The sequence below is a fragment of the Ostrea edulis genome, chromosome 2 (genome assembly GCF_947568905.1).
Source record: "Ostrea edulis chromosome 2, xbOstEdul1.1, whole genome shotgun sequence".
Lineage (NCBI taxonomy): Eukaryota > Metazoa > Mollusca > Bivalvia > Ostreida > Ostreidae > Ostrea > Ostrea edulis.
This window is the reverse complement of record NC_079165.1, coordinates 32559180-32585900: the sequence shown is the minus strand read 5'-3', so window position 1 is coordinate 32585900 and position 26721 is coordinate 32559180. Positions and strand designations below refer to the sequence as shown.

Sequence of the window (26721 nt, the reverse complement as noted above, 5' to 3'; positions counted from 1 at the left end):
TCCGATTGTCAAGTTATTTGCATATGCCATATAAGGTAGTATTTACATCAATGGAAAAGTACGGAGGAGAAAGCTATTTCGTCGGTATTAAAAAGGCTTAGATTTAATATCAAGGTAAAAATCGAACAGCAGAGTGTAAATTCTTTCTGCAACCATATGATTTCCCTTTCTTTGCCGGAGTGGCTCGAGTAACTACATGTACATTTTCGCGCAGATTTTCAATGTTTAGGGTTTTCAGTAGATCCACCTACAGTGTACGAGATTTCGCGATAACAAGCATGGCGAAGCAGACAGAATTTTGCATGCTGTACATGATGTTTAATGAAAACCACCTTTATTAGACATACCCAGGCACAAAGTTGGTACTCCTTTTGTTGTAAACAACATTTGGGACTAATACACGGAGCTTATCATCGGTTATTCATAAAATTATTTTGCACCATTGCGGAGATCCTATGGAATTGTAGCCCTATCCCGAAAACGTCAGAATAAAAAAAATCGGATATGGCTACATTATTGCAGCTAGGTGTTACTCCTGTGATCAATTCGAATTATCCACAACACTGTACCGTCTATCATCCATAAGGAATTTGAATTTGAAAGACATGGGATTTTTTCGTGATAAGAAGGTATTGGGAACTTATTCTTTTTTTCTCTTGCTGCTGTCGCTCATTATACATGTAGTTCCTAATGAGGTGATGCCCAGAAAAATCATCTATCGTCAAAGCATTTTTAACAAATCCACATATCTCCACACGAGTCCATTTTTTGTATAGTATAGTGATATATAAAACAATCAAAACTATGCAGTGATAACTAACACGTTTATTTGGAATAAAGTTGTACACATGCAGAGTAACTTAATGATACATATTAAGTTTAACAAAATAAAGAAGAAAATATAAATAATAGGATTTTACTGGTATAATGTGCATACAATTAATATAAAATGATTTTGATTAAAACATAAATCCCCGAGTTGATTCAATGCAAGATATGTTATCGCATTCACATCGTGTAGCCAATGGCTAGGATGACGCTTACCAGAAGAAGAGCAAGAGATGATGCAACGTCGGCTGAAAGAACAAAATACACAGAGATATACCTGTCTGTTAAGCAAAACCATAACGGGAAATGAGTGACTATAATAATTCTAAAATAAAAACCGGAAATGAGTTCTACTATATTCATTCTAAAATCAAAACCGGCAATGAGTGACTAAAATCATTCTAAAATGTGTTTGACATCAGGTGCTTATCTGTTGGCTCTTAAAATGCTTTTGAAAAATATGTATTGGGTGCAAGTACATGTACCTACATATGTAATCATAAGTCATAAGAAGACCATATATATACTCAACAAAAATATCTTATGACCGAGTAGATGTGTATCATGACTTAAAACTGGGCCTCATTTGGTCAACAGTAGATTCACTAGGGGGGATAGACGCTTAAACACCTTCACCTGGGTCAGAATGATACATCTGTATTACTGGGGGGATAAAATTACAAGTTTATACTATTCACACAGTTTAACCATGTGTGCACAGTGTTTCATGGCCTGCATTATTGTCAGTCAGCCTATTCCATGGTAACTGGCAGATAAGATATATTTATTTCAAATTATTATACCTCTACCAATTTTTCACTATTTAAGCTTAATTTGCTTATTCCATGACCATCATCGTAAAATGACTGATTTTCTGCAAAAAGGTGCGTCGATTCTATGAACTGATACACACTTATTTCGGGCAGCTATTCAATTTATTTTATGAAAAGTTCTGATAAGCATGGATATTCATTACAAAGTGGAATTACATCACAAGTTAATTGGTCCCCGTATAAGAACCAGTTGAGAGTAGCAAAAATTGAGCATATTCTAATATTCAGTAACAGGTGCATACCGGCACTGCCCTTGGCTAAACACTCCTCGGTGTTAGTACATCCGGCGTATGACGCATCTTCATCGCTTCCATCGTCACAGTCCGACGCACAGTCACATTGGAATACTTTCTGAATACACGTCATCGATCCCGACTGGCAGGTAAAATATCCGGATGGACAAAGCTAAAATAAACCAAGACACTAGAAACACACACGACGTGATATATTATTCACCATAAAATACAAAATTGAAAACATTTGTGAAATTCTCCAATATATTGATACTGTAACCACGTACCTGTTGATATGTTCCAGCTGCAACGGTTGGGCAGTCCTGGGTGTTGCAGTCATCGAAGTTTCCGGATGAACCGGTACACTCCAGACCACCATTTGCTGGCTTGGGATTGTCGCAAATTCTAGCTCGAGATCGTTTACCACCCCCACAGGTTTTGGAACAAGAGCCCCATGCTTGCCAAGCTCCCCAAGCTCCGTCGACTATTTACAAAGAAAACAACGCAAAGGTTGACAGTAGTGTTGAAATATGATCATACATGTACATACATTGGACCTGCTGTTTGCTCTCCTAATTGAAGTATTGGTGATTTTGAATTTCGCAAGAACATCTTAGATATCTAATGGTTAGAGGATAATACTAGTACTTAAAAACTAATTTTATTTATTATTTTTTTTTTACAAATGTTTAAACATACTTACTGATACAAACTTGAGTGTTACAACTCTGAGTGCTCGTTGAACTTCCTGGGCAATTGGCTCCGCCATACTGAGGAGAAGGATTTGTACACGTGCGTGTCCGATCCTGTGTTCCCCCACCGCAAGTTACAGTACAAGTGCCCCAGCTTCCCCATGAAGCCCATTTTCCGTCGACTGAATAAGGGTTAAATGCATTTCACCGTGAAAAATATAGTTTTCATGAAAAATATATTTGCCTGTTTTGAACGAGAGAAAAACTTACTTGGACAGTTATGTGTGTTGCAGTTTTGAGATGATGTATCACTTCCTGGGCAATTGGCGCCATTATATTGTGGTTGTGGATTTGTGCATGTTCGAGATCGTGTTTGAGTTCCTCCACCACATGTAACTGAGCACGTGCGCCACGATCCCCAAGAAGCCCACTGTCCATCAACTAACAAATGGTTGATTCCATTAATCACTTATAGCACATACGTTCGTGTTTCAATTAACCAACCAAAAAAAATATATTTACCGCTAAAAAGTGTAAAATGATAAACTTACTCGGACAGTTATGGGTGTTACATGTACGTGATGATGAAGAGAAGTCAACACACGCTGCGCCGCCGTACTGTGGGGCAGGAGCAGAACAGGTGCGTGATCTGGACTGGAGACCACCTCCACATGTCACTGTACAGCTGCCGTAACTTCCCCATGTCGCCCAATTTCCATCAACTACAAAGTGTGCACTTTGACATTTGTATGTCAGATATATTTGCTTATCGACTGGCAAGTTTTTCTTTTGGAATCATATGTATATGTAATTCTGCTTTTAATGACTACTCACTTGGACAGTGATGAGTATTACAATCGGTTGAGGAGGAGGAGGAGCCGACACAATCATTACCGAGATACTGTGGGGCAGGATTTGTGCACGTCCGTCCTCGTACCTTTGTTCCACCTCCGCATGTCACCGTACAGGTGCCCCAGGAGCCCCAAGCTGCCCAGTTCCCGTGTACTGAAATGGAGAAAGTTTTCATTTAATATGCGTAGTTTCTTATTGTATGTTTTCTGTTACGTGATTATGTGACATACTGGACGTGTCATAATCGCTTAAATGATCTACATATAAATTTCATTACATGTTTTAATCACACTGATATTATAAAATATGTGGAGTTCATTTTGTTTAATCATCATACATGTACATGCTACACTAGGTAAAGAGATTCTTAAAATACAAAATTTAAATCATCTATTTTACGGCTGTATAAGAATTATTGCGGAGAGATATACTCACTGGGACAATTATGAGTATTACAAGAAGCGGAATTCGAGGCTGATCCGGCGCAGTTGTTACCGCCATATTGCGGAGTTGGATTGGTACAAGAGCGAGTTCGGAGTTTGGTTCCACTGGCGCAGGTTTTACTACAAGATCCCCAAGCGGACCATGAAGTGTAGCCCCCATGAACTGTATTGATATAAATGATTGAATATTAGGTTTTGATGAAAGACGTCAGGTTTTTTTAATGATGGCAGTATTATGTCATACATGTGTGAGCTTACATCAAAATACATGTAATGCAGTTCTGGATTTATGAAAATAGCTTTAGGGCGTATATCGAAACAGTATACTATACAAACTTGGACAGTTGTGAGTGTTGCAGGAAGCAGAGTTTGATGTAGCCCCAACACAGTTGTTTCCACCATATGCAGGTGCCGGGTTTGTACACGATCGTGTTCGAGTTTTTGTTCCGCTAGCACAAGATTTTGTACAGGCTCCCCATGCCGACCAGGAGGAAAAACCACCGTGAACTACAAAACGATGAAATACTTATCTATTTGTTTTTATTTAGAAAATATATTCGACATCTTTCAAGTTTGACTTCAAATGCAAGATCATTGACTATGACTGAATTATCGTAACAAATCTTTACTGTGATATATCAGCAATACATTCATAGATTTATGTATTTCAGAATTGTTTTTGTTCTACAGATTATGTAAGAATATTTTTAGCTTTTGAGATTCGCTGTATAAAGATACGTAATCTTTCAATTCTTCCTGTAAGCGTTGGATATCGTATAGTTAATCAATTCTAATCTTATTCTGTATACAATTTTTTTAGAAAATCTACGGTTTTGGTCCTGAAATACATGAAATTCATGATTATTTTGTCTAACAAATCTTCGACATGGAAATTGTTCAGAAACTTATATTTCTGTAAGAAACACACTATAGGTCTCACATGGTACATATGTAGATCTGAACGAAGACAGAGAATATTGACTTGTCCAAAACCTTTTATTGTTTAATGAGTAAGCAAGTTAATTAATTTTCCAACGTTTTGGTCCAACACCTGATGATATACATGTATGATTACTTATTACAATGATTCTACTGACTACTGGTACATGTAAGGGAATTAATTAACGAACTGGGTCAAATGCTTTTAGGTTTCCAATGATGAATACCACAGATATTCAACAGGGTCTGTATCGTAGTTGACCTAGTAGTCTAAATATTGCGGTATTTATTGGGTGCTATTTTTAGGTGTTCGTCCTCAGGAAAACCAATATTCGGCGAAAGTGTTCGACGTGAATATCAGTACATGTATATGAACATCATATAATGACGTACCGGTGTTGTAGCATAGAATTTTCCCCCACATAGACTTTCCCCCGGAAAAACGGGCCCGGGATAAACATTCCACCCGAAAAGATGGACCTGGGATAGAATTCCCCCTTGGAAGAATTATCCCGGGCCCAATCCCCCTAGGAAAAATCGTCCCAGTATAGAATTTCCCCCTAAATGACAGTACTATGCTTTTTCCCCCTTCTTACATTTTAGCTATGTATCCGTTTCCAGTTCTATTACTAGAATTATCTTACTTACATGTATCTAGACTCAATCATTATTATCATTGTGTATCACAATCATCATATGATTTTTTTAAAAAGCAAATTATTCAAATCGTGTAATGGTATATCTAAAATTCATTCAGACATCTCAAGTCTTTGCCGTTATTTACTAGTATCTAACTTTGAAATAGTGAAGTTGGGAAGAAGTTAATGTTTTTTAATTTAAAATTTTGAATTTAAATAAACGGTAAAATTAAATTACTTTTATTTATACAGTGCATCCATTTTACTTTTCAGATATTTTAATTGTATATCTTTTAGTCGACTTTTTACAAAAATCCTAATGACAGTGACCATCGTTTAAGTCTTTTGGGAAGCATATTGTATTTACTATATGCAATTCAAAGTTTTCAGCGTGTAAACCCAACTTCAACATCTCAAAAAAATATTTGTTTATTTTATGAATATTGTAATCCGGAAACAGGAAGGGGGGGGGGGGGTTCTATACCAGGGCAGTTTTTCCGCCCAGGGGGAAACTTTATACTGACTTTGTACATAAGGGGAAGTTATATGCTGGGGCGCTTTTTTCCCCTGGGGGGATCTATCCTGGGCCCGTTTATGCAGGGGGGAGTCTATGCTACATCACCGGTAACCAACATCAATGAAATTTAAAACATATTATCGCATGTTCGAGTCTCAATTTATGTTTACATGTAGTCTACAAACCCACTGAACGCCTGAGTACCCTTAATATGTGTAATGTAGGAATACTTGTAATTCCTATCATGGGGTGCCCTATTTCGGCGATTTAAAAATAATGATTGAATAAAGGTACACTATGTATTTTACACTGCATGATGCAGCTGTCGAAATGCATCGATTATGTACATGTAGAATAATCACTATCTTTAATGCAACTCATTTAGATTGTTACCAGACAATGTTTGTACGGACGACCGTTTGGGTTTTTCTGTTTCTTTTTTCATTTCTCAAGCTGAAACTTGCTGTGTAGCTTCTTTGTGGGTCACTCTAGATTATATTTGCTAATTTTATCCACTTTGACCTCTCATGCAGAAGTTTTGCCACTTTCTTTGAAATTCAGTGTTATATGAAGGTCCATCATTTGTCTGATTAACTCTTCCAACAGTTGTCAAGTGAAGACATACTTATTTGTATACATCGATGTTGAGGATATGCATGAGGCAAGGATTTTGATTTTCTAGAAACTGTTTTTAAAAGAAAATTACATGTTGTTAGACTTACATGTAGTCAGTTTTATTCAGGAAGCATTGGGTAGAGATTGAATGATTTTTCCACCCAACTTCTCAGAGTTTTAAAGCTAGTGTTTTCTTATTTAACTATTAAACAGTGTTTGTATGGGTATTGCTGGGTTTTGTTGTTTCACTGTTTAACAGTGTTTGTATGGGTATTGAAGATGTCCATGTGTCAAGGAATTTGATTCTCTTCAGATTTTTTTTATTTTAGAAAATTGCATGTTGTTGGAATATCAGTTTTGAGGAAATATTGCCCAAAGAGGGCATAGTTTGCCCGCTTTATGCCTCTCAGTTCTAAAGGTGGGTTTTCCTACAGATTGTCTGAATGGGTATTGTTCATGTGGTTTTGAGAAAATAAGTTATTGAACATAGTCAATTTTGAGGAAATGTTACAAAGCGAGTTTATGGTTTGTCCAACCCCCCCAACCCCCCAGTTAAAGCCGTTGTAAACAACTTAAAGATGAGCGTATTGCAATGATTGTGATTAATTTTCACAAATTTTCTAATTTTCTTTTATATTAAAAAAAATTATAGGTTGTTGAACTTTATTAATTTTGGGAATATATTTTACACACAGAGCTGTCTGTCTACCAACTGTCACACAATGCAAAAGAAATTATATTACACCTCGTGACATTTTAATCAATATACTCCTTGCGAAAAACACCCTTAATAAGCTAAAATGGGCGTATTACATGTATGTACCGTTCAATTGGCAATGCATCAAATTCACTCATGGATGCCACCGTATTACATCCGAGATCTATGTCGAGTGCGCGAGACATTCGAGGAGTTCCGATTGATGTACCGTTTCCGGTACTCTTGTTAATCGTCTGTCATTCGGCAGATTCCGGTACCCTTCATCTAATCTCGGATGTATGACGTGAATTAATATGTAGCTACACCTCACATTTGTTGTTAAAGTTGTTATAAATGTACGCCACTGTATGCGTACTATGGCGGAAATCATCATAATCCGAGGTTAGATAGAATCGGCCCGGGTGATCCGAGTGCGTCTTTGTGGGCTGTGTAATGAACGTTAACAAATGCCATTGGCCGCCGGATGCAATGCTTAGCTAGAAAAACTGTCACAGAGAAAATTGTTTAGAACTGATTAAGAAAAACCTCTATAATATAGAAACTGAATGTGCGCGTGTGTGTGAGGTTTTTTAGGGGGGGTCGTGGTTGTTGTTTTTTTTTAATTCATCCTTTCATGACAAGGGGAATTACAATGAAGGTTTACCAGAACAACGAATTCAATAACATTCTTATACAATGCAATTTGCTTTTTGAGTAAGGAATTGCAGTACTACTTGGACATTGAATGAGACGAAGATCCGGCACAATTAAATATCCCCACCATTGGCAGGAGTTCGGGTTAGAATACGAGCGTGTTCAAGTCTTATTTCCACTTTCACATAACGATCCCTATACCTCCCCCCACCCCACTCCAACCGTCATCTCCTATAAAAGTTGATTTACATATACATGTAGTATAAGACCTTCTTTTAATAAAATACAACATTAGTAAAAGGACTTTCCCCATTTCTGATCAGCGTCGCATACCAATCACTAAGTATCCCAAAATAATGCATTGAATCAAAATACCAGTCTCCTAAGATATTAAACATTTATAGATAAGACATTTTATTTTGTCAACATAGCAAGAAAACTGTTGCAAACTGAAATGGATTAATATATTGAAGAAGACAATAGTGTACCTATTGAAATAAAAACCAATAAAATAAAAATGATTTTAGCCACTTACTTGGGCAGTTGTGTGTGTTGCAGGATGTTGAATGAGATGAAGACCCGGCGCAGTTACTACCACCATAGGCAGGAGATGGGTTGTTACACGAGCGTGTTCGTGTTTTAGTTCCGCTTCCGCAAGATCTAGTACAGGATCCCCAAGACCCCCAACTACTCCAGCCGCCATTCCCTGTCAATGGTAATATGGTAGTTTTATTTCAATGAAACATATACCTGCATATCAAAAAGTTAATACATTAACGGACCTTTCAATTTAGTACAAGTACGTAATGTAATGGAACAAAGATTACTCTTAACCACTTACTTGGACAGTTGTGGGTGTTACAAGACGAGGACGAGGAAGAAGAACCGGAACAATATTGTCCACCTCCAGACGGCGCAGGATTGTTACAGGAACGAGACCGTGACCTCGTTCCACTGCCACAATTCCTGTTGCAACTTCCCCAGCTACCCCAACCACCCCAGTTTCCGTTCACGGCTCGACCTGTACAATTAAACAACTATGCGTTTGTGATGTTAGCTCGCTATTTTACGCGCCAACTATAAAAACGCATCATTTTTTTTTGTGAGTGATTCTAGTGCATTCTATGAAATATCTTACTCTTGCAGTCCCAGTTGAACCACATATATTTGTATGTTCCTACACACGGGTCCCCGAACCAGCTATTGGTAGCACATACGGAACACGAGCTCTTCCCGTAGCATCTACCGTCCAGAACCCCTACTTCGTTGTTGGCATCACACCAGTATTTGATCCCATAGTAGGCGTACGTAATGTCGATGTAGGCGTTACTGCCGCAATTTATTGTGTAGCAGGCATTCTCTCCTATGTGCCCTGCCAAAAATGATAATTTATTAAGTAAGTGAATGAGAAAGCCTGCAGGCAAATTAGATAAAACTATACGAAGGTTTGTCCAACGACATAGGGAAATTTACATATTTTGACACAGTTGACGTTATTACAAACATATATCATACAGATGGTGCAACCAACGGTATATTTTTACATCAAACATGTCCATATAAAACATGCCAAGAAAATAATATATAAACCTACGAAAAGGGACTCTCAGCGAGAATGCAAAGGTCAGAAAGTGATTAATTTCTTTACAGGTGAACATGTACTTTGTATTCTTATGTTCATATAGTCAAACAAGGGCATATTAACGAAATACAGATAACTATACTACGTGAAATGGATTCAGCATTTATAAAGTCACTAGGTGGACTGCACCAGGCGCACTGAAAAAAATAACTAGTAAAATACACTAAGCAAACTAGTAAAACTACTGTCCATACAATCACTAATTTAAAAGTAGTTTTTACTAGGTGTTAAGTAAGTTTACTATTTGTTAACTAGTAATTTAACTAATCAGACAGTAAAACATTACTTCAGTCAATAGTAAATATTCGTATGCATTCAGTAGATTTACTAATTTTTCATTCCTGTATTCCATTGCCAAAATTACTAGCATTCTAGTAATTTAACTGATAGGACAAGTAAAATCGCCCTGTTAATCCTTCAAAAAATTGAATACAAAAGATAACATCAAGGACTTTAATCTGAAGTTAAAAGTCGACATGATCTTCTGGTCAATCTTGATTGCGATGGGGAATGTATCTTCTGTGGAATTTCTTGAACCTGTAATCAGGATTAGTCAAACTTTTCTTTACACAGGATTGCCAAACAGTCATCAGCATCTAAATAAACAAAAACAGAACAAAATGTATTAAGTTGCATATTAAAAAATATCAAGCTGTGTGTAGGATTTCTAATAAATAAACATTAAGAATTTAAAAAAAAAACAGTCATAAGTTCAACGACAAACCTTTTAAGTCAATGTTCCCTCTCCAGCATCCCAATAAAAATGGCGTCTCGCAGAGTAGACCTTGCTGCAGTTTTCGCGGACAACACGGGTCACGATGCTTATGACGTCATTTTTCTAGTTACATTACTATCCTGCTTAGTAAATACATTACTTACTAGTCATGAGCAAGTCTTTACGAGGCATCCTAGTTAAATCAACTAGGTATTTTTTTCAGTGCGTATCATAAAACATAAAGTCTATTGTATACTGTTTCCGGGCTATTTACAAACCGGTATTCAATAATTTAGAATTGTTCGGTAATTATCTTCACCTTTTTCATGATATGGTATTTTCTTTTAAAACAGAGAAAGATTCCTACAAACAATAGATTCGCTATATGTTATGAAGAAATTCGTTTCAATGACATTATTTTCAAGTTGGTTGATCGAGATGGAGTATACATTTTCTGGAAGTTAGAGAAAATAAATACAACATTTCTGTTTGTACATGTAATATTCTAAAGAGAAATAGAATGCAGTTCACCATGAAATTATGAAAATACGTTCAGAAATGTCATTGTGGTCATTTGAATTTTCCCATCAGTATTGTTTCATCGTCACGAGTTGATTACGAAAGTTGACACAAATCAAGAATGGCTAGCATAATTGCTGATGAATGATATAATTTGAAAGTTATTTCGCTTAATATTGTGTTGAGAAGGTCATTTAGTGATTTCAGTGGAAATTTTGTGCGGAAAGAAGGGAGTATAGATATTAAGGAGATTTTGGACAGACGAGTGACCTGTCAAGACTTGTATTCTGGGGTCTTTTTAATTACATAAGATGTTATTCTATAAACCAAGGAATGAAACTTGCCTAACCAAACAAATTTTCTACTTAATACCCCAGAGCATCTGTTAGTTAAAGTTAATAAACTTAGGTGCAAATGGGTCCTGTTGCTTAAAGTGGTGAAATGAGAACTTACCACTGCCAGCATACACCACGGGAAGTCCAAATGAAAACACTACCGTCACAAAGGCAATGAACTGCATTCTGAACTGTAGATTGTTTTATATGAAAATGAATTAAAAATTACCGATAATTTCAAAACATACTTGTATACAAAAACAAAACAACAACAAACAAACAATAGCGATATCTGGTGATACAAAATCTGCATCAATCTTTAATTCTCGTGTCAAACTCATTGTCCAATGAAGCATACTATTTAAATGAAGACTCCGAACCAGCCATGTTCTTTCTCATGAATATATTTGGCACCAAATGATTGTTTGATAGTTTGATATTCCAGGGGGTAGACAAACCCGTATTGAGATTTTATCAAACGGTGACTGTATCTATGCAATTATGTTTACTAGTCTTTTATTGTAGACCTATCTTTAACTTATTACATATTTAATGCAGATACCTGTACCAGTAAAATTAATACTGGGCATTGCTACATGTCTGCTCCCCCCCCCCCCCTTATCATAACATTCTCTTATCTTCCTATTTTGCTATTCAAATGTTCACTAAATTCTACATAAAAGTCTAGCATTTGATATATCGTCGTTTTTCTTTCATTTCGAGAACAAAATTATACTGTATTTGATCCCATTTATTGCTCAATACATCAGATCTAGACTTTGGGGGTATTATTTTCCAATACTACACGAATGAGTAAGTCATTCAATACGAAAGATGAGAGCATTGTGGTAATAGTGCTTATAGTCTGCAATTGCTACACGAAAGGTGAAGATAGCGAACAGTGATCAATCCCATAACTCCCACAAGCAATACATTGATTGATTGGGATTTTACGCCGTTTTGGCAATATCTCAGCCATTTTACGGCGGTTAACTAATTCATTTATGTTTGGTTGTGAGTGTTTGAGTTTCCCTGACAGTCCCCAGTGAGCCTACTCTTTTTCGAACAACAGGGAAACGATCTTTTGCGTGCCAAGGGGGTTGTGATCCTTGACACGGGCCACCCTTTAACGTCCCATCCGACGGACATAAAAGTTAAAAATAGATGTATATAAACAGGTTAAGAAACAAAAAACAATTCGTGTATATAAACAGTTGTATTATAAAAGTTTTCAAATTTTTCTGTAAAAGTCGCATTCTTGTAAATATTGTATAATATAATGATTGTCGATACTTGTAAAAAGTTCTTTCATTGATTGCACACTATTAAAAAGTCTATTTCGTATGGGCGTAAATTACTACATTCTAAAAGAATGTGATGTATAGTTATTGTACAGTCACAAGATATGCATTCAAGCTGAGGTTCTCTGTTTAATAAGTAAGAATGTATCAATTTTGAATGTCCAATGCGTATTCTTGAAATAATAACTTCGTCTTGGCGTTTCATTACGATGTTACACGATTTGTTTTCTTTGTTTTGAATAGAATAAAGTTTACTTGTATCACAGAAATCCCAATAGATTTCCCAAAGAGAATTTACATATAGTTTTATGAATATTTAAAATCAGTGTATGGAATTTTAAGTGTTCAATATCACCTTGAAGTGCATTTTTAGCCGCTTTGTCCGCTTTGGTGTTGCCATGGATACCAATGTGACTTGGGATCCAGCAAAACTCAACTATTTTACCTTGTTTAGTTAAAAGATAGTACCGGTGTAAGATATCTAAAATATATGGATGATCAATATTCATGTTGTTTATTGACTGAAGGCATGATAGAGAGTCTGAGAATATAGTAAAATGTTTGTCTTTAGAAGTTTGTATGTATTCAAACGCAAGCTGAATAGCCTTTGCTTCGGCGGTATAAATTGTTGCTTCATTTGGAAGTCGTGCAGAGAAAACATCGTTGTGATTACTGCAGCAGCAGCGACTTTATTTTGGTCTTTTGAACCGTCTGTGTAGATATCAATTGTAGTATGTTTGAATTGTTTTATTTCGGATAATTTTTGCTTGAAAATGGCGGAATTTGTTTCAGATGTTTTATATTCAGAAAGTGATGTGTCTATTTTGGGTTTTAGTTGTTTCCATAGTGGTATTTCAGAAGGTGATGAGGGTTTTACGATGTCCAATGGTAAGTTAGAATCACGTATATGTTTTTTGACTCGTAGAACGATTGATTTTATGCACTTCTTGTTTTTGTCATATAAATGATCAAACTGCGGATGGAAGACGCAGTTAAATGCAGGATTGTCAAAGTTAGCTTTTAATTTAACAATATATTGTAATGTAAGTTTTATTCTACGTAGATCGAGGGGTGGTTCGTTGGCCTCAATATATAAACTATCTACAGGAGAGGTTCGGAAAGCTATTGTGCACAGTCGAAGTCCTTGATGGTGAACTGCATCGAGGACTTTAATATAGGATGTTCTTGCAGTACCATATACTATACAGCCGTAGTCTAGTTTAGACCAGATTATAGAGCGATACAGATGTAAAAGATTATTTTTATCTGCTCCCCATTTTGTGTTTGCAACAACTTTAATTATACCAAGAGCTTTTGTACATTTATCTTTGAGCATTGCTACATGATATGGCATGTCAAACGTTGCAATATTTGATCTTCCATTTCTATTGTATAATTTTCCATTTGTATTCTATGTTTTGTATTTGCATTGTAGAATTTTTCATTTGCATTGAATAATTTCCATTTGTATTGTATAATTTTCCATTTGTATTGTATAATTTTCCATTTGTACTCTATATTTTCCATTTGTATTACATAATTTTCATTAGTATTGTATATTTTCCATTTATATTGTATAATTTTTCATTTGCATGGTATCCCAGGGATTGTTTATTTTGATTTGTGACGAAGGATTTCATTAGTTAACGTTGCTTTGAGAATTGTTCACTGATGTACCACAAAATATGTAGACGTGCTTAGCGAACAGGGCCGTAGCAATGACGGTTCTTTATCGTGCCAACGCCTGCACCGACACGGAATATTTGTTTTTAACGTCATATCGGAAAGACTCGTGATTCTCACTTTTAAATGCCGAGTGTTTGGCAAAGGAGCAATCACTGCCTTTGTTTATGTCTTAGGTTTGATGCGGCAATGGCAGGAGCGGTTCTCGAACTCACAACCGCCCGCCCACAAATATATCACTGAGCTACCGCGACCAGGTCCATGAAGGACTAGTTATTTTTAAAAATACATAGCTAGCTCTAGCAATGACGACCCCCCTCCCTCACATGATCATTTTTTTAATAGAACTGTCCAGAAAAGCATGCACATTTTATTTAGTCAGAATTCAGAAGATTCGGGGGACTTCGGCCCTTGGGTCCCCACCAATTGTTAACATCGAGTTTGGTTTGTTACAACTATTCAATGGATTAATCTTTTAAAAGTTATCGTTTATCGAATTTGGTAATGCGCGAGATGTTGAAGAGGTCAAGTGCAGGAGCCACGTTTTGCAGGAATGTACCGTATTTGCTAAATGCAATAGCGTAACACCCCCAAATCAATTTATCGCTTTTATGCGCCTAATGTGATCAGCATATTCAAACTAGTCACGTGTTTAACCACTGGCTGATCTAGATAATTCTGAACGAAAGGATGCAGTAAACTGCTGGGTGTCTGGGGACCTAGTGTGTCCAGGGCAAAGCCTGGGGGGGGGGGGGTTAGCTAATTCCCCTGAAAAAAGTGCGTTCTGACAAAATAAAACGTACATGTATGCTTTTTTTTCTCGACATTTCTATACAAAATAAACAAAATATTATATTTGTGAAGGTAGGGGAGTGTGTTTCCCGTCGCAAGATTCGTCATTATTAGCTTAAAGGGACTGGTTCACGTTTTTTGAAAGAATAATTTTTCATTTGTGATGTTAAAAATTAAAAATATAGCTCATTTAATGTTCTCAATGAAAATTTGGACTGTCTGAATGTAAGGATAAGAGCAATATTTTAGCTTTGCTTCTGTGTTATGTAAACAAAGACTCGAAACTTATTATGTAAACAAACAAACCAGTGAAACGTTCATTTTGTAATTCAAAGCATCTGTATTTTGTACAATTACAATTTGTAACTTTTAAATGACACATTTTACCTAAAGCATACTTGAGATGTGATATATATGATAAACTTGGATTGATCCATTTATTTTGAGAACTCGTAAACAATAACACACCCCAATCTTTGTTTTCAAAACAAATAATAAACTCTCTATAATGAGCTTCTGTCATGATGAATGACCTTAATTTTTTGTGAAACCTTCTACAACATATTAGACTGTAGATTTTGATTGTTAGCTCTTCTGAGCCAAAGGCTCAAAGAGCTAATGCTATGGCCATTTGTGCGGTGTGCGTAAACTTTTTAGAAAAAGGGCTATAACTCAAGAACCCCTTGGCCAATTTTTTTCAAATTTGTTACAGGGTATCATTGGCCCAAGGGCTTTCATACATACTAAATAAAGGGATGTGACCCTTTAACAAGGGGAGATAATCAGGAAAATACAAACAAAAGTAGTGGTTGCTAAAAAATCTTCTTCTCAAGAACCACAGGGCAGATTATCACCAAACTTACACATAAGGATGAGGATATGTTGTAGATTAAAAATTGTTCAAGGCATTACCCTGGGGCAAAGGGCATGGTCTCAAGGTCACTTCAAAGTTGACCTAAATTTTAATTTTTTTTAAATTCCTTAAATCTTAGATATTTTAGTCATTATAAGGACTAGGATCATCAAATTTTGACAGGTGATGCATCTTAGGACCTTGTGTCAAGTTGTCTCAAAAGTAGGTCACGGTGACCTACTTTTTGAATTTTGCAGGTATTTATTTTAAAATTAATTTTGATGCATATCTTGGACACTTTGAAGCCTATGATCATGAAAACTTGTCAGTTGGTGGATCATGGGACCTTGAAATGCGTCAACTGAAAAATAGGTCACCGTGACCTACTTTCTGAATTTTATGGCTTATCATTTATAGATATATTTTAAGTTGTTATTTCAAATACCGAGAGGTTTAGAATCATCAAATCTTGTAAGTTGATGCATCTTGAGGCCTTGAAACATATTTATAAAAAAAAAGTAGGTCACAGTGACCTACTTTTTGAATTTTGCAGATATTCAAATTTCACATTTTCAATTTTAGATGCATATTTTGGACACTGTAAAACCTAAGATCATCAAACTTTGTCAGTTGATGCGTCGTCAGTCTTCGGTTTGTGTCGACCAAAAAGTAGGTCACCGTGACCTACTTTTGGTATTTGACAGCTAAATTACTATATTTCAGACACTATTTGACCTACAATCATCAAACTTTGTCAGTTGATGCATCTTGAGACTTCGGAGTGTATCAACCAAAAAGTAGGTCACTGTGACCTACTTTTGGCATTTGACAGTTATATTTATATATTTCAGTCACTAATTGACCTACAATCATCAAACTTTGACAGTTGATGCATATTGAGTCAATGGAGTGTGTCGACCAAAAAGTAGGTCACCTTGACCTACTTTTGGAATTTGACGGCTATATTTATATATTTCAAATACTATTTGACCTACAGTCATCAAACTTTGTCAGTTGATGCGTCTTGCATGTTCAAAGGGTGTTGACCAAAAAGTAGGTCACCTTGACTTACTTTTGGAATTGGACGGCTATATTTATATATTTCAGATACTATTTGACCAACAGTCATCAAACTTTGTCAGTTGAAGGGTCTTGCATGTTCGGAGTTCGCTGACCAGAAAGTAGGTCACCATGACCTACGATTGGAATTTGGCAGCTATATTTCAATATTCAGATACTAATTGGCTTAAAATCATCAAACTTTGTCAGTTGATATTTCTTGGGTTCTCAAAATGTGTAAACCAAAAAGTAGGTCACATTGACCTACTTTTTTTGAATTCTTAGGATTTAACTAAAGATTTAGAATACTAAGAGGCTAAGAATAGAAATGGTGGGGTTGTACAATTTATCAGAAGAGCGATTCTAGGCCCTTGGGCCTCTTGTTTAATGTGAAATACAAAATTTGGAGGAAAATCGTGAACCAGTCCCTTTAAGTATATATATACGTTCTTGTTGAGAGCAGATTTTTTTTTTTTTTTTTTTTTTACATGTAACACTCGATAATATCGATATTTAAACGTTCTGTATTCAGTTTAATTTAAAGCTAGTTGGCATTTTTTTAATTATATTTATTTAGGGGTCTGTGTTTGTCCAACTCTCTATTTTGTATAGGAGATATTAGATTGATCACTGCTCGTTATCTTCACCTTTCATTTATTCAATTTAATTTCAATATATATGAATTTATTCTATCGTCCCGAAGGTCTTTCATTAAATTTGTTCGTTTGTTATTTGTTGATGTTATCATATATACATGTAAAATCAATTACTTGACTAAGAAGCAATGGATTTTTGGTTGTTTTTTTAAATGACATTGTAGATATGAAGTTTTACAATAGGGCATTGGTATAAAATATGCATTTTTTCAATAAAGATTCTTAAAACGAGTTGAAATAACTAGTTCATTTATATATATTGAAATATAATGTTAAGGATATGATTCTGTACTAAACGCAAATACTTTACTGAATTTTGAGAATACGTTGACACTGGAAATGGCATTGATATGAATACGAGTATGTATATTTCAAAATAGATTTTTGGAACCTCATCATAGTAACTATAACTAACATTTTGAACAAATAAAAAACACCAGGAAGAAAAAGATTAAATGTTAATAATATTTCTTTAAAAATATGTGTATCTTTTTACCTTCTAGTGATCTCCGCAAAGCATTTGATAATTAACAGGGCCCTAGAATTCAAAGATTAAGAATTGGTATTACAGGATTAACACTTATTTAAGGAGACCATTTGGGTCACAGGCCACATGTAATATTGAAATCAATACGATTTTGATTGGTGAAATAGCTCCCTGATTTAAAAGCCCAATGTACCAAGTCTTATAAAGGAGAACCATGTTTATTTTACATTCTGTATCACGAAATATTCATAAAAAATTCGATTAATATTTCAACAGGATTTTGCATATGATAAAATACTTGTGTTCAAATAGTTGTTTTCAGAAGATAAAAAAGAAGAAATGTCCGTGAATTCAATAGGACTTAAGGCAATGTAATCAAGTACATGTGCAGTTGTAATTCGAGAAAGAACGAAATGTACAGTCACAAACTAATACAGGAAAACTTATTAAAGCAAGTGTCTTATCAACTACTTGGTCACTGTCAAAACTATATAACTCTAAAAACAAAAATGAAGATAACGAAAAGTTTTTGTTTTGAACATATTCTATTGATCAAATCAAAAGGATTGGGAACAAGTTCTAACAACTTATTAATCCCTCTTCTAAAAATATTACAATATATCATGCGAGATAATAATTAATAGGTAGAATGTACAATAATTAAATGAATCTACTAGTTTCATTCTGTGAACAGCTGAAATATTGACATTGTATATTAGTCTGCAAAGGCAAATTAACATCACCGCACAATAATAGATTTGTATCAATATTGACCAAATCAAGCATAAAAAAGCGATTAAAAAGATTATTTCTAGCTTTAGAGTAATTTTTACAAGCAAAAAAGAAATGATATACATCTTCGTTATGTCCACTTGAACAAAATGGAAAATTTGTAACATTACGCTTATAAAGATCATATTGATATATACATTTGTGCCTTAGCTTTGTATGAATAATGTTGGTGAATCGTTTCCCCCAAAAAAAATATGATGGTGGGCTTCTGATTTGTGCTAAAAAAAATTTTGGCGGAATGAGTTGATTGAGGTAGCTTCTTTGGCTTCTACATTTAATAAATTCCAATGTTTTACCGAATGAGGTACGAATGATTTTTCGAATAACTCTAATTTGCATCATGGAATATAGAACTGATTTTTGGTTCGTGTATCATAACGGGACACATTTTCATATTCATTAGGAAAAGTGAAGATAACGAACAGCGATCAATCTCATAACTCCTATAAGCAATACAAAATAGAAAGTTGGGCAAACACGGACTCCTGGACACACCAGGCGTGGGATCAGACAAACACGGACCCTGGACACACCAGGGTTGGGATCAGACAAACACGGACCCTGGACACACCAGGGGTGGGATCAGACAAACACGGACCCTGGACACACCAGGGGTGGGATCAGGTGCCTAGGAGGAGTGAAACATACCCTGTCGACTGATAAAACAGAATATTGGGGGTACACCAGCAAATATATCAAGTTCTGAAGATAAAGGTTCTTATAAATTGTATTACTTTTTGTGATCTATGACATAAATAGCTTCTAAACCATTGTAAACGATTGCCAGATATACCATAAATTTGTAATTTAAAAATGAGACTATTATGCCATACTCTATCAAATACTTTTGAAAGGTCATAGAATACCATACATTCCTTCGTCAATACTTTGGACGATACTATGATATGTTTCTAATACAAATAATTCATAAACTGTGGACTCTCCCGTTAAGATTCCAGCTTATTACCTATAAAATAAATCATTACTATGTGATCAATCTCATAAATACGATAAAGAATACGAAATTGAGAGTTGGGTAAACACAAACCCCTGGAAATATCAGAAGAGGGGTCAGGTCCTGGGAGTACGAAATATATAAAGCAAACCATTTAGACATCTTCATGTTTAATATCGAAGCTTATTTTTCCTGTATTTGTCTTTCACTACATGGGATGTAAAGGTAACGAACAGTCATCAATCTCCTAAATCCTTTAAGCAATACATAATAGAGAGTTGGGCAAACACGGACCCCTGGATATACCAGAGGTAGGATCAGGTGCCTAGGAGGAGTAAGCATCCTCTATCGAACGGTCACACCCACCGTAAGCCCTATATCTTGATCAGGTTAACTGAGTTATCCGTAGTCAAAATCAGTGTGCAAGGAACTGCCTAACAGTCGATATGAAACAAGTCAGACAGCATTTGACCCAATGATAGGTTGTATTGGCAAACTAGATCGTTATAACGACCATAAAATTTGCGAAATCTATGGCGAGACTGTTGAAACCCTTGCACCATCAAATTGTTTGTCATTAGTCTGCCTCGATTTAAAAGCTGACCATATGCAGAACAAGCTCTTGCGTATCAAATCAGTTGAGATATATAAACACTGTATTGATAATGAATATAGTTCATTTTGGCAGATTAGGGTATTGTTCATATTATTGATAATATTCCATTGCATCCGATAAAATCTCATCAAATGCTTCTGACGTGTTTCATACCGAGTGTTAAGCCGTTTTTGGCACACTGATTTTGACTGCGGATAACTCCGTTTACCTGATCAGGATAAAGGGCTCACGGCGGATGTGACCAGTCAACAGGGGATGCTTACTCCTCCTAGGCACCTGATCCCGCCTCTGGTGTGTCGAGGGGTCTGTGTTTGCCCAACTATCTATTTTGTATTGCTCATAGGAGTTATGAGATTGATCACTGTTCGTTATCTTCACCTTGCATTAAGTAGCTTTCATCTCTAAAGAAATAAAAATTATTCATATATAGAATGTACTTAACTATAAAAATAGCTATTTCAGTTTTAAGGAATATTGCTTTTAAAGCGTAACTTATGAATATAGAGGAAAGAAATAAATAAAATACAGCGCACAACAAAGAGAAAATATATACATTTACTACAAACTCTGATTACTTGAAATAAAAGCACAAAGCTAAATTGTCTCTTTCAGTGCAAAAATAAATATTACGAGTTAACGGATTCCGTGTACGGAAAATCATCATTGTAATGCATCATGAAATCGTAATTAAAGAGGTTCACACCTCAGTTTTGTAGCATTACCAATTTTTGTAGAAATGTATTAATTTTCTGATTTTTACATCGAAGGAGAGATTAGGAAAAAATGAGCACATTGTGCTTGTTATTGAGTTACAGTGTATTAAACTTGGCTTCTTTGCACTTGAAATTTACTCAATATTTATTCGTGTAAACTTGATTTGTCTGTCGGTGTTAACACAAAATAAACAACACAATTCAATCATTTAATAAGACAGATGCATAATAATGTCTCCTATAAATAATTTGAGAGTTTGAAAAAACCCATAATAATATGAGAATTGACAATTTCTAAAATTGCACATTTACAAAGCCTTGTCTTAGAATTTAAAATGAAACTTTACATACTGGGGATTATAGATCGAATTTTAAAGTATTGGCCAAAATAATTAATCTTTCACTAAATTTGAGGTAGATTAATTGAAAATTGTTTAAAGATCAGTGTTTTGTTTGGAAAAATATGGAACCAAATTAATGAATTACAACATATGAATTCATTTTTATTATAAAACTGAAATACAGGTATAAACATATATATAATTGTATAAAAATTGACGATAAATTGGGTAAAACAGAAACTGTAAAATCATGCAGATTTAGTACTTTTTGATCAAACTATCCTTCCGCCACAAAATACGTCCATGCCAAACCCTTCAAATTCAACTGACGCAATTATTTCAACTGGATAGGGTTACATGTAAGTGATACACATTGTATGTTATTGATGTGTACATACGTAATATGTTTTGACCAATGGGGTCAGTATTGAACCAGTACATACAAAGTTATAGCATCCTGCGCAGTTGTGCTCAAAAGCTGAGGAGAATAATCGAATAACAATGACGGCATAGGATATATGAAAGGTGAAGATAACGAACAGTGATCAATCTCATAATTCCCATAAGCAATACAAAATAGAGAGTTGGGTAAAGACGGACCCCTGGACACACCAGAGGTGGGATCAGGTGCTTAGGAGGAGTAAACATCCCTGTCAACCGGTCACACCCGCGTAAGCCCTATAATTTGATCAGTTAAACTGAGCTATCCGTCGTCAAAATTGGTGTGCCAAGAACTACCTAACAATCGGTATGAAACAAGTTAGACAACATTTCACCCAATGATAGGTTGTATTGGCAAACTAGATTGTTATAACAACCATAAAATTTGCGAAATGCTGACTTCAAATAAAACTGTTGAAACTCCTGCACCATCAACTTGTTTGTCAGTAGTCTGCCTCGATTTAAAAACTGATCATACGCAAAACAAGCTTTTGCGTATCGAATCATCTGAAATATATAAATAACATATGGAGGTGATTAATTGATTGTTGTACAATGTATCTGGGAAAAGACCATCGACCTTCCGCAAGTGATCTGGGAAACTTTCTTACTTACCGACGCGAGCGGGATTCGAACCCGCGCCGACCAAGAATGAGAGACTGTGATTTTGAGCTCTAATTACTCGACCAAGGAGGCCCCCATATGGATGTGATATATATATATATATATATATATATATATATATATATATATATATATATATAACACTATATATATAACACATATAATATATATATGACACATATAATCGTCTGCCTCCTGACGGCCTATAATAAGGGCTAACAACTCCAATTCTTGAGCTATACTGTAGGACATTCATATGCAATATGAGCAACAAAATACTAACATATATTTAAAAAGAAATGTAAATACAAAGCAAGAACGATAATATACATTGCATATTTATTCATATAATACTGTAAAAAGATGCAGTAGGAAGTGCGTAGTAAATATTCACAGTTTACATTTTATTGACAAATACAACAGTACAACTAAATTTAAGCATATTAGTAATGAAGCAACGAGAGACAATTATAAATGATGAACCTTCTATCGCCCCTCCCTCTCCTACATGTATGTGTGTATTAAAAAGAATTAAAGTGGTGATCTGTTGTCGTATTGTTGCTTTTCTCTCTATGTTGTCATCACCACACCGATGAGAACCGCCAGACAAAGGAGAACCATGGACGAAGGATGGTGTCCTGCAATTTTATATAATTATTTATTACCTATCGTTTTATCTTTTCATTGGATACGTATAGATTGTGGAGTTTCCGAAGATATCTTTGACACGTACACAATGCTATATAGTTTGTTACAGCTTTAACTAAAAGTAAAATCGGTTTTAATTAAAACCCCATTTTTCTCCTACCAGCACTAGCTTTGGCCAGACATTCTAGTGTATTGGTACACCCTGCATACGTGGCATCCTCGTCACTGCCATCGTCACAGTCCGATGAACAGTCACACTGGAAGGTGCTCTGGATACAAGACATCCCTCCCGACTTGCATGTGAAATACCCGGACGGACAGAGCTGTTAATTGAAACAAAAATCATTATTTTTCTTTGACGACACCATGAATAGAAATGTGAGTACGATAATGCAATAACAAGTATCGATATCTAAATCACCTGTTGGTACTGGCCTGGTGCAGGTGTTGGACAGTCTTGACTGTTGCAGTCTTGGAAGTCAGCAGACGACCCAGAACAGTCTTTGCCGCCATTGGCTGGTTTAGGATCATCACAAGTTCTGCTTCGTGACTGTTTACCACCTCCACAAGTTTTTGAACAAGCTCCCCAGGACGTCCATGTACCCCACGCACCATCAACTATTGCGGAATAGAAACCCTTATCAAAAGGTAACAGATACATGTTGCACAAGGCAATAAAAGGAAGAAAAAATGAAGCTTACTTATGCATATTTGGGTATTGCAATCCTGGGTACTATTAGAGGCTCCTGGGCAATCCGCTCCACCATACTGAGGATTTGGATTCGAGCAAGTGCGGAATCTGTCCTGAGTGCCTCCCCCGCATGTAACGGTGCATGTTCCCCAACTCCCCCACGTTGCCCAAACTCCGTCAACTGACAAAATACACAAATGAGTAATGCTGGGGGGATTACATAGGTTTAACCATGACACAAAGAATACATTCAAAGTGAATCCTAGTTATCTAAATATGCTACAGAATTACGTATATCTAGAAGTTGAATCTTAATCTTATTCTACATACTCGGACAGTGATGCGTGTTACAGTCTTGAGAAGATCCTCCGCTTCCTGGGCAGTCGACGCCGTTATACTGTGGAGACGGATTCGTGCATGTTCGAGACCGAGTCTGTGTTCCACCCCCACATGTCACAGTGCACGTTCCCCAAGTTCCCCAAACAGCCCACTCTCCGTCAACTTAAAGGAGGGAAAATTTAAAAATCATGCATTTTCATAGCTACAAATATGATATAAAACTGATTCTTGAAAATTATAACTGCAAAAATTCCCATGTTGTATTAAAGTTAACGTTCCAAATTAAAAGAAAACTCTGAGTTTTTAATCTCAAGTCGTGTGGGTTTTAAGATTTTTATTCTCATAATGCTCTGTCCTTTGCTTCATTATTTTCGAATAAACTTACTCGGGCAATTATGGGTGTTACATGTTCGTGATGATGACGAGAAGTCAGCACAAGCTGCGCCGCCGTACTGTGGGGCAGGAGCGGTACAGGTGCGTGATCTGGACTTAACACCACCTCCACATGTCACTGTACAGCTGCCGTAACTTCCCCATGTCGCCCAATTTCCGTCAACTGCAATGTGTTGAGAAAATAACATTGTAGTGTCTCAAACCAATGAACCTAATGTTCTGTGTTGATTATCATTTTGTTCATATTTAGATATATTTGTTGGATCATTCGATTTATACAGGAGGTGAATAAATGAAACAAAACCTACTTGGACAATTGTGGGTGTTGCAGTCAGTTGAAGACGACGAGGCGCCCGCACAGTCATTACCACTATACTGAGGGGCAGGATTCGTGCACGTGCGAGCTCTGACCTTTGTTCCACCACCGCACGTGACTGTACATGTTCCCCATGAACCCCAATTGGCCCAGTTCCCGTGAACTAAAGCATAGCAAGATATAATAATCTGGGATAAGTCGGCATTGACATCTTTATGACATTGTTATAATTATAGCATCTCTATAACCAGTGTACGCAATAGTCATAATTTGTGCATTTTCATATAAACACTAACTTGGACAGTTGTGAGTATTGCAAGATGTAGAATCTGATGATGCTCCACTGCAGTCGTTACCACCGTATGCAGGAGCAGGATTCGTACAAGATCGGGTTCGTGATTTTGATCCACTCCCGCAGGTCTTAGAACAGCCTCCCCATGAAGACCACGATGTATATCCACCATGAACTACATATTTAAATGAAATGAAAATGATTTTTAAAAAGTTATTATAGTAACCTGTTGTTTTATAAAACGATGGAATATAACACAAATATGACATACCAGGACAGTTGTGAGTGTTGCATGAAGTGGATGACGTAGAAGAACCGGAGCAATAAGATCCCCCGTTAGAGGGCGCTGGATTGTTGCAGGAACGGGACCGCGACTTAGTTCCACTGGCACAGCTCCTTGTACAACTTCCCCAACTACTCCAGCTTCCCCAGTTTCCGTTCACAGCTCGACCTGTTTAAAGTAATTGGACCCTCATGTGACGTCATAAGAATTTGCCAAATCTATGATTTATTTAGATTTATGTTAGATAGGAACGTAAATTTTGTAGGAGTCTTTTCCTATAGTTATTGTAAAACATCTTCTAAAATTTAAAAAGTTCAAGTTACATATGAATAGTCAATTATATGTTTCAAAATATTGAATCCAAGGACATTAACTTTGTTTACATTGATTTCGTTATCATTATGCGATAAGTTAAAGATAATTTTCACAGACTTTTTGTTAAACAAAACAAAAAATGTTTCATGAAATTGTTATGAATACTACTGTATCGTTATAACCAGTTTTTGTGAAATTTTGCTTATGCTGTTTATTAAAGAAAATTGCAATTTTCCAACGTTGATATGTATGTCTCTCATCTTAAAAAGTGAGATGACCTGTATATTTTATTTGCTAATTTGTTAGTTTTAACTCTAATAATTAACAGAAATAAATACACTTTCTATACTTTTAAATAAACACTCCTCCCCTCCAAAAAATAATTTATCCCGTAATTGACGTCCATACCCTTCAATTTTGTTGACTGAATTTCCATTTCCATTTCTAAAATTTGCATAACCTACATTTCACACCAATAAACACCACTAACAACATAAATGTGCTGTTAAAATCAATCCTTATACTTTTATTTATCACTTGATTAATAAATTTTTAATCATATGTTTAGGATGAATGATAAACAACAGCAACAAAAAAGCGTTGATGACACCACAATGCTTTCATTAGTAAGTTATGCTATTGAAAGACAGTATATAGTAAAGCAGAACACTTCGAGTTGCAAACGAAATATAATTATTGATGAATCAAATGCAGTTTCACGAAACCTACTTTTGCAGTCAAAGTTGTACCACAGGTATTTGAATGTTCCTACACATGGGTCACCAAACCAACTGTTGGTAGCGCAGATGGAGCAGGACTCCTTTCCGTAACACTTGCCGTCCAGTACACCCACCTCGTTGGAAGCATCACACCAGTACTGGATTCCATAATGGGCGTATGTGATGTCTATATACTGGTTAGAGCTACAACTTATCGTCCGACAATCATGCTCAGAAATTTGTCCTGAAATTACCCATTG

General features: G+C 35.8%; 1 protein-coding gene across 1 annotated transcript; it reads right to left on the bottom strand.

The window, feature by feature from the left end:
• Positions 1–859: 859 nt before the first annotated feature.
• Positions 860–26721, bottom strand: LOC125679879 (SCO-spondin-like; the record flags this gene model as incomplete). The annotated part of the gene is made up of 23 exons (XM_056153359.1): positions 860–1076; positions 1904–2066; positions 2182–2378; positions 2598–2768; positions 2857–3027; positions 3138–3308; positions 3421–3591; positions 3874–4044; positions 4218–4388; positions 8477–8647; positions 8783–8962; positions 9080–9313; positions 11271–11343; positions 12547–12578; positions 23274–23436; positions 23535–23731; positions 23815–23985; positions 24135–24305; positions 24529–24699; positions 24845–25015; positions 25149–25319; positions 25416–25595; positions 26472–26721. Coding segments are annotated over 23 exons (3789 nt in total), but the record flags the coding sequence as incomplete, so codon positions are not given.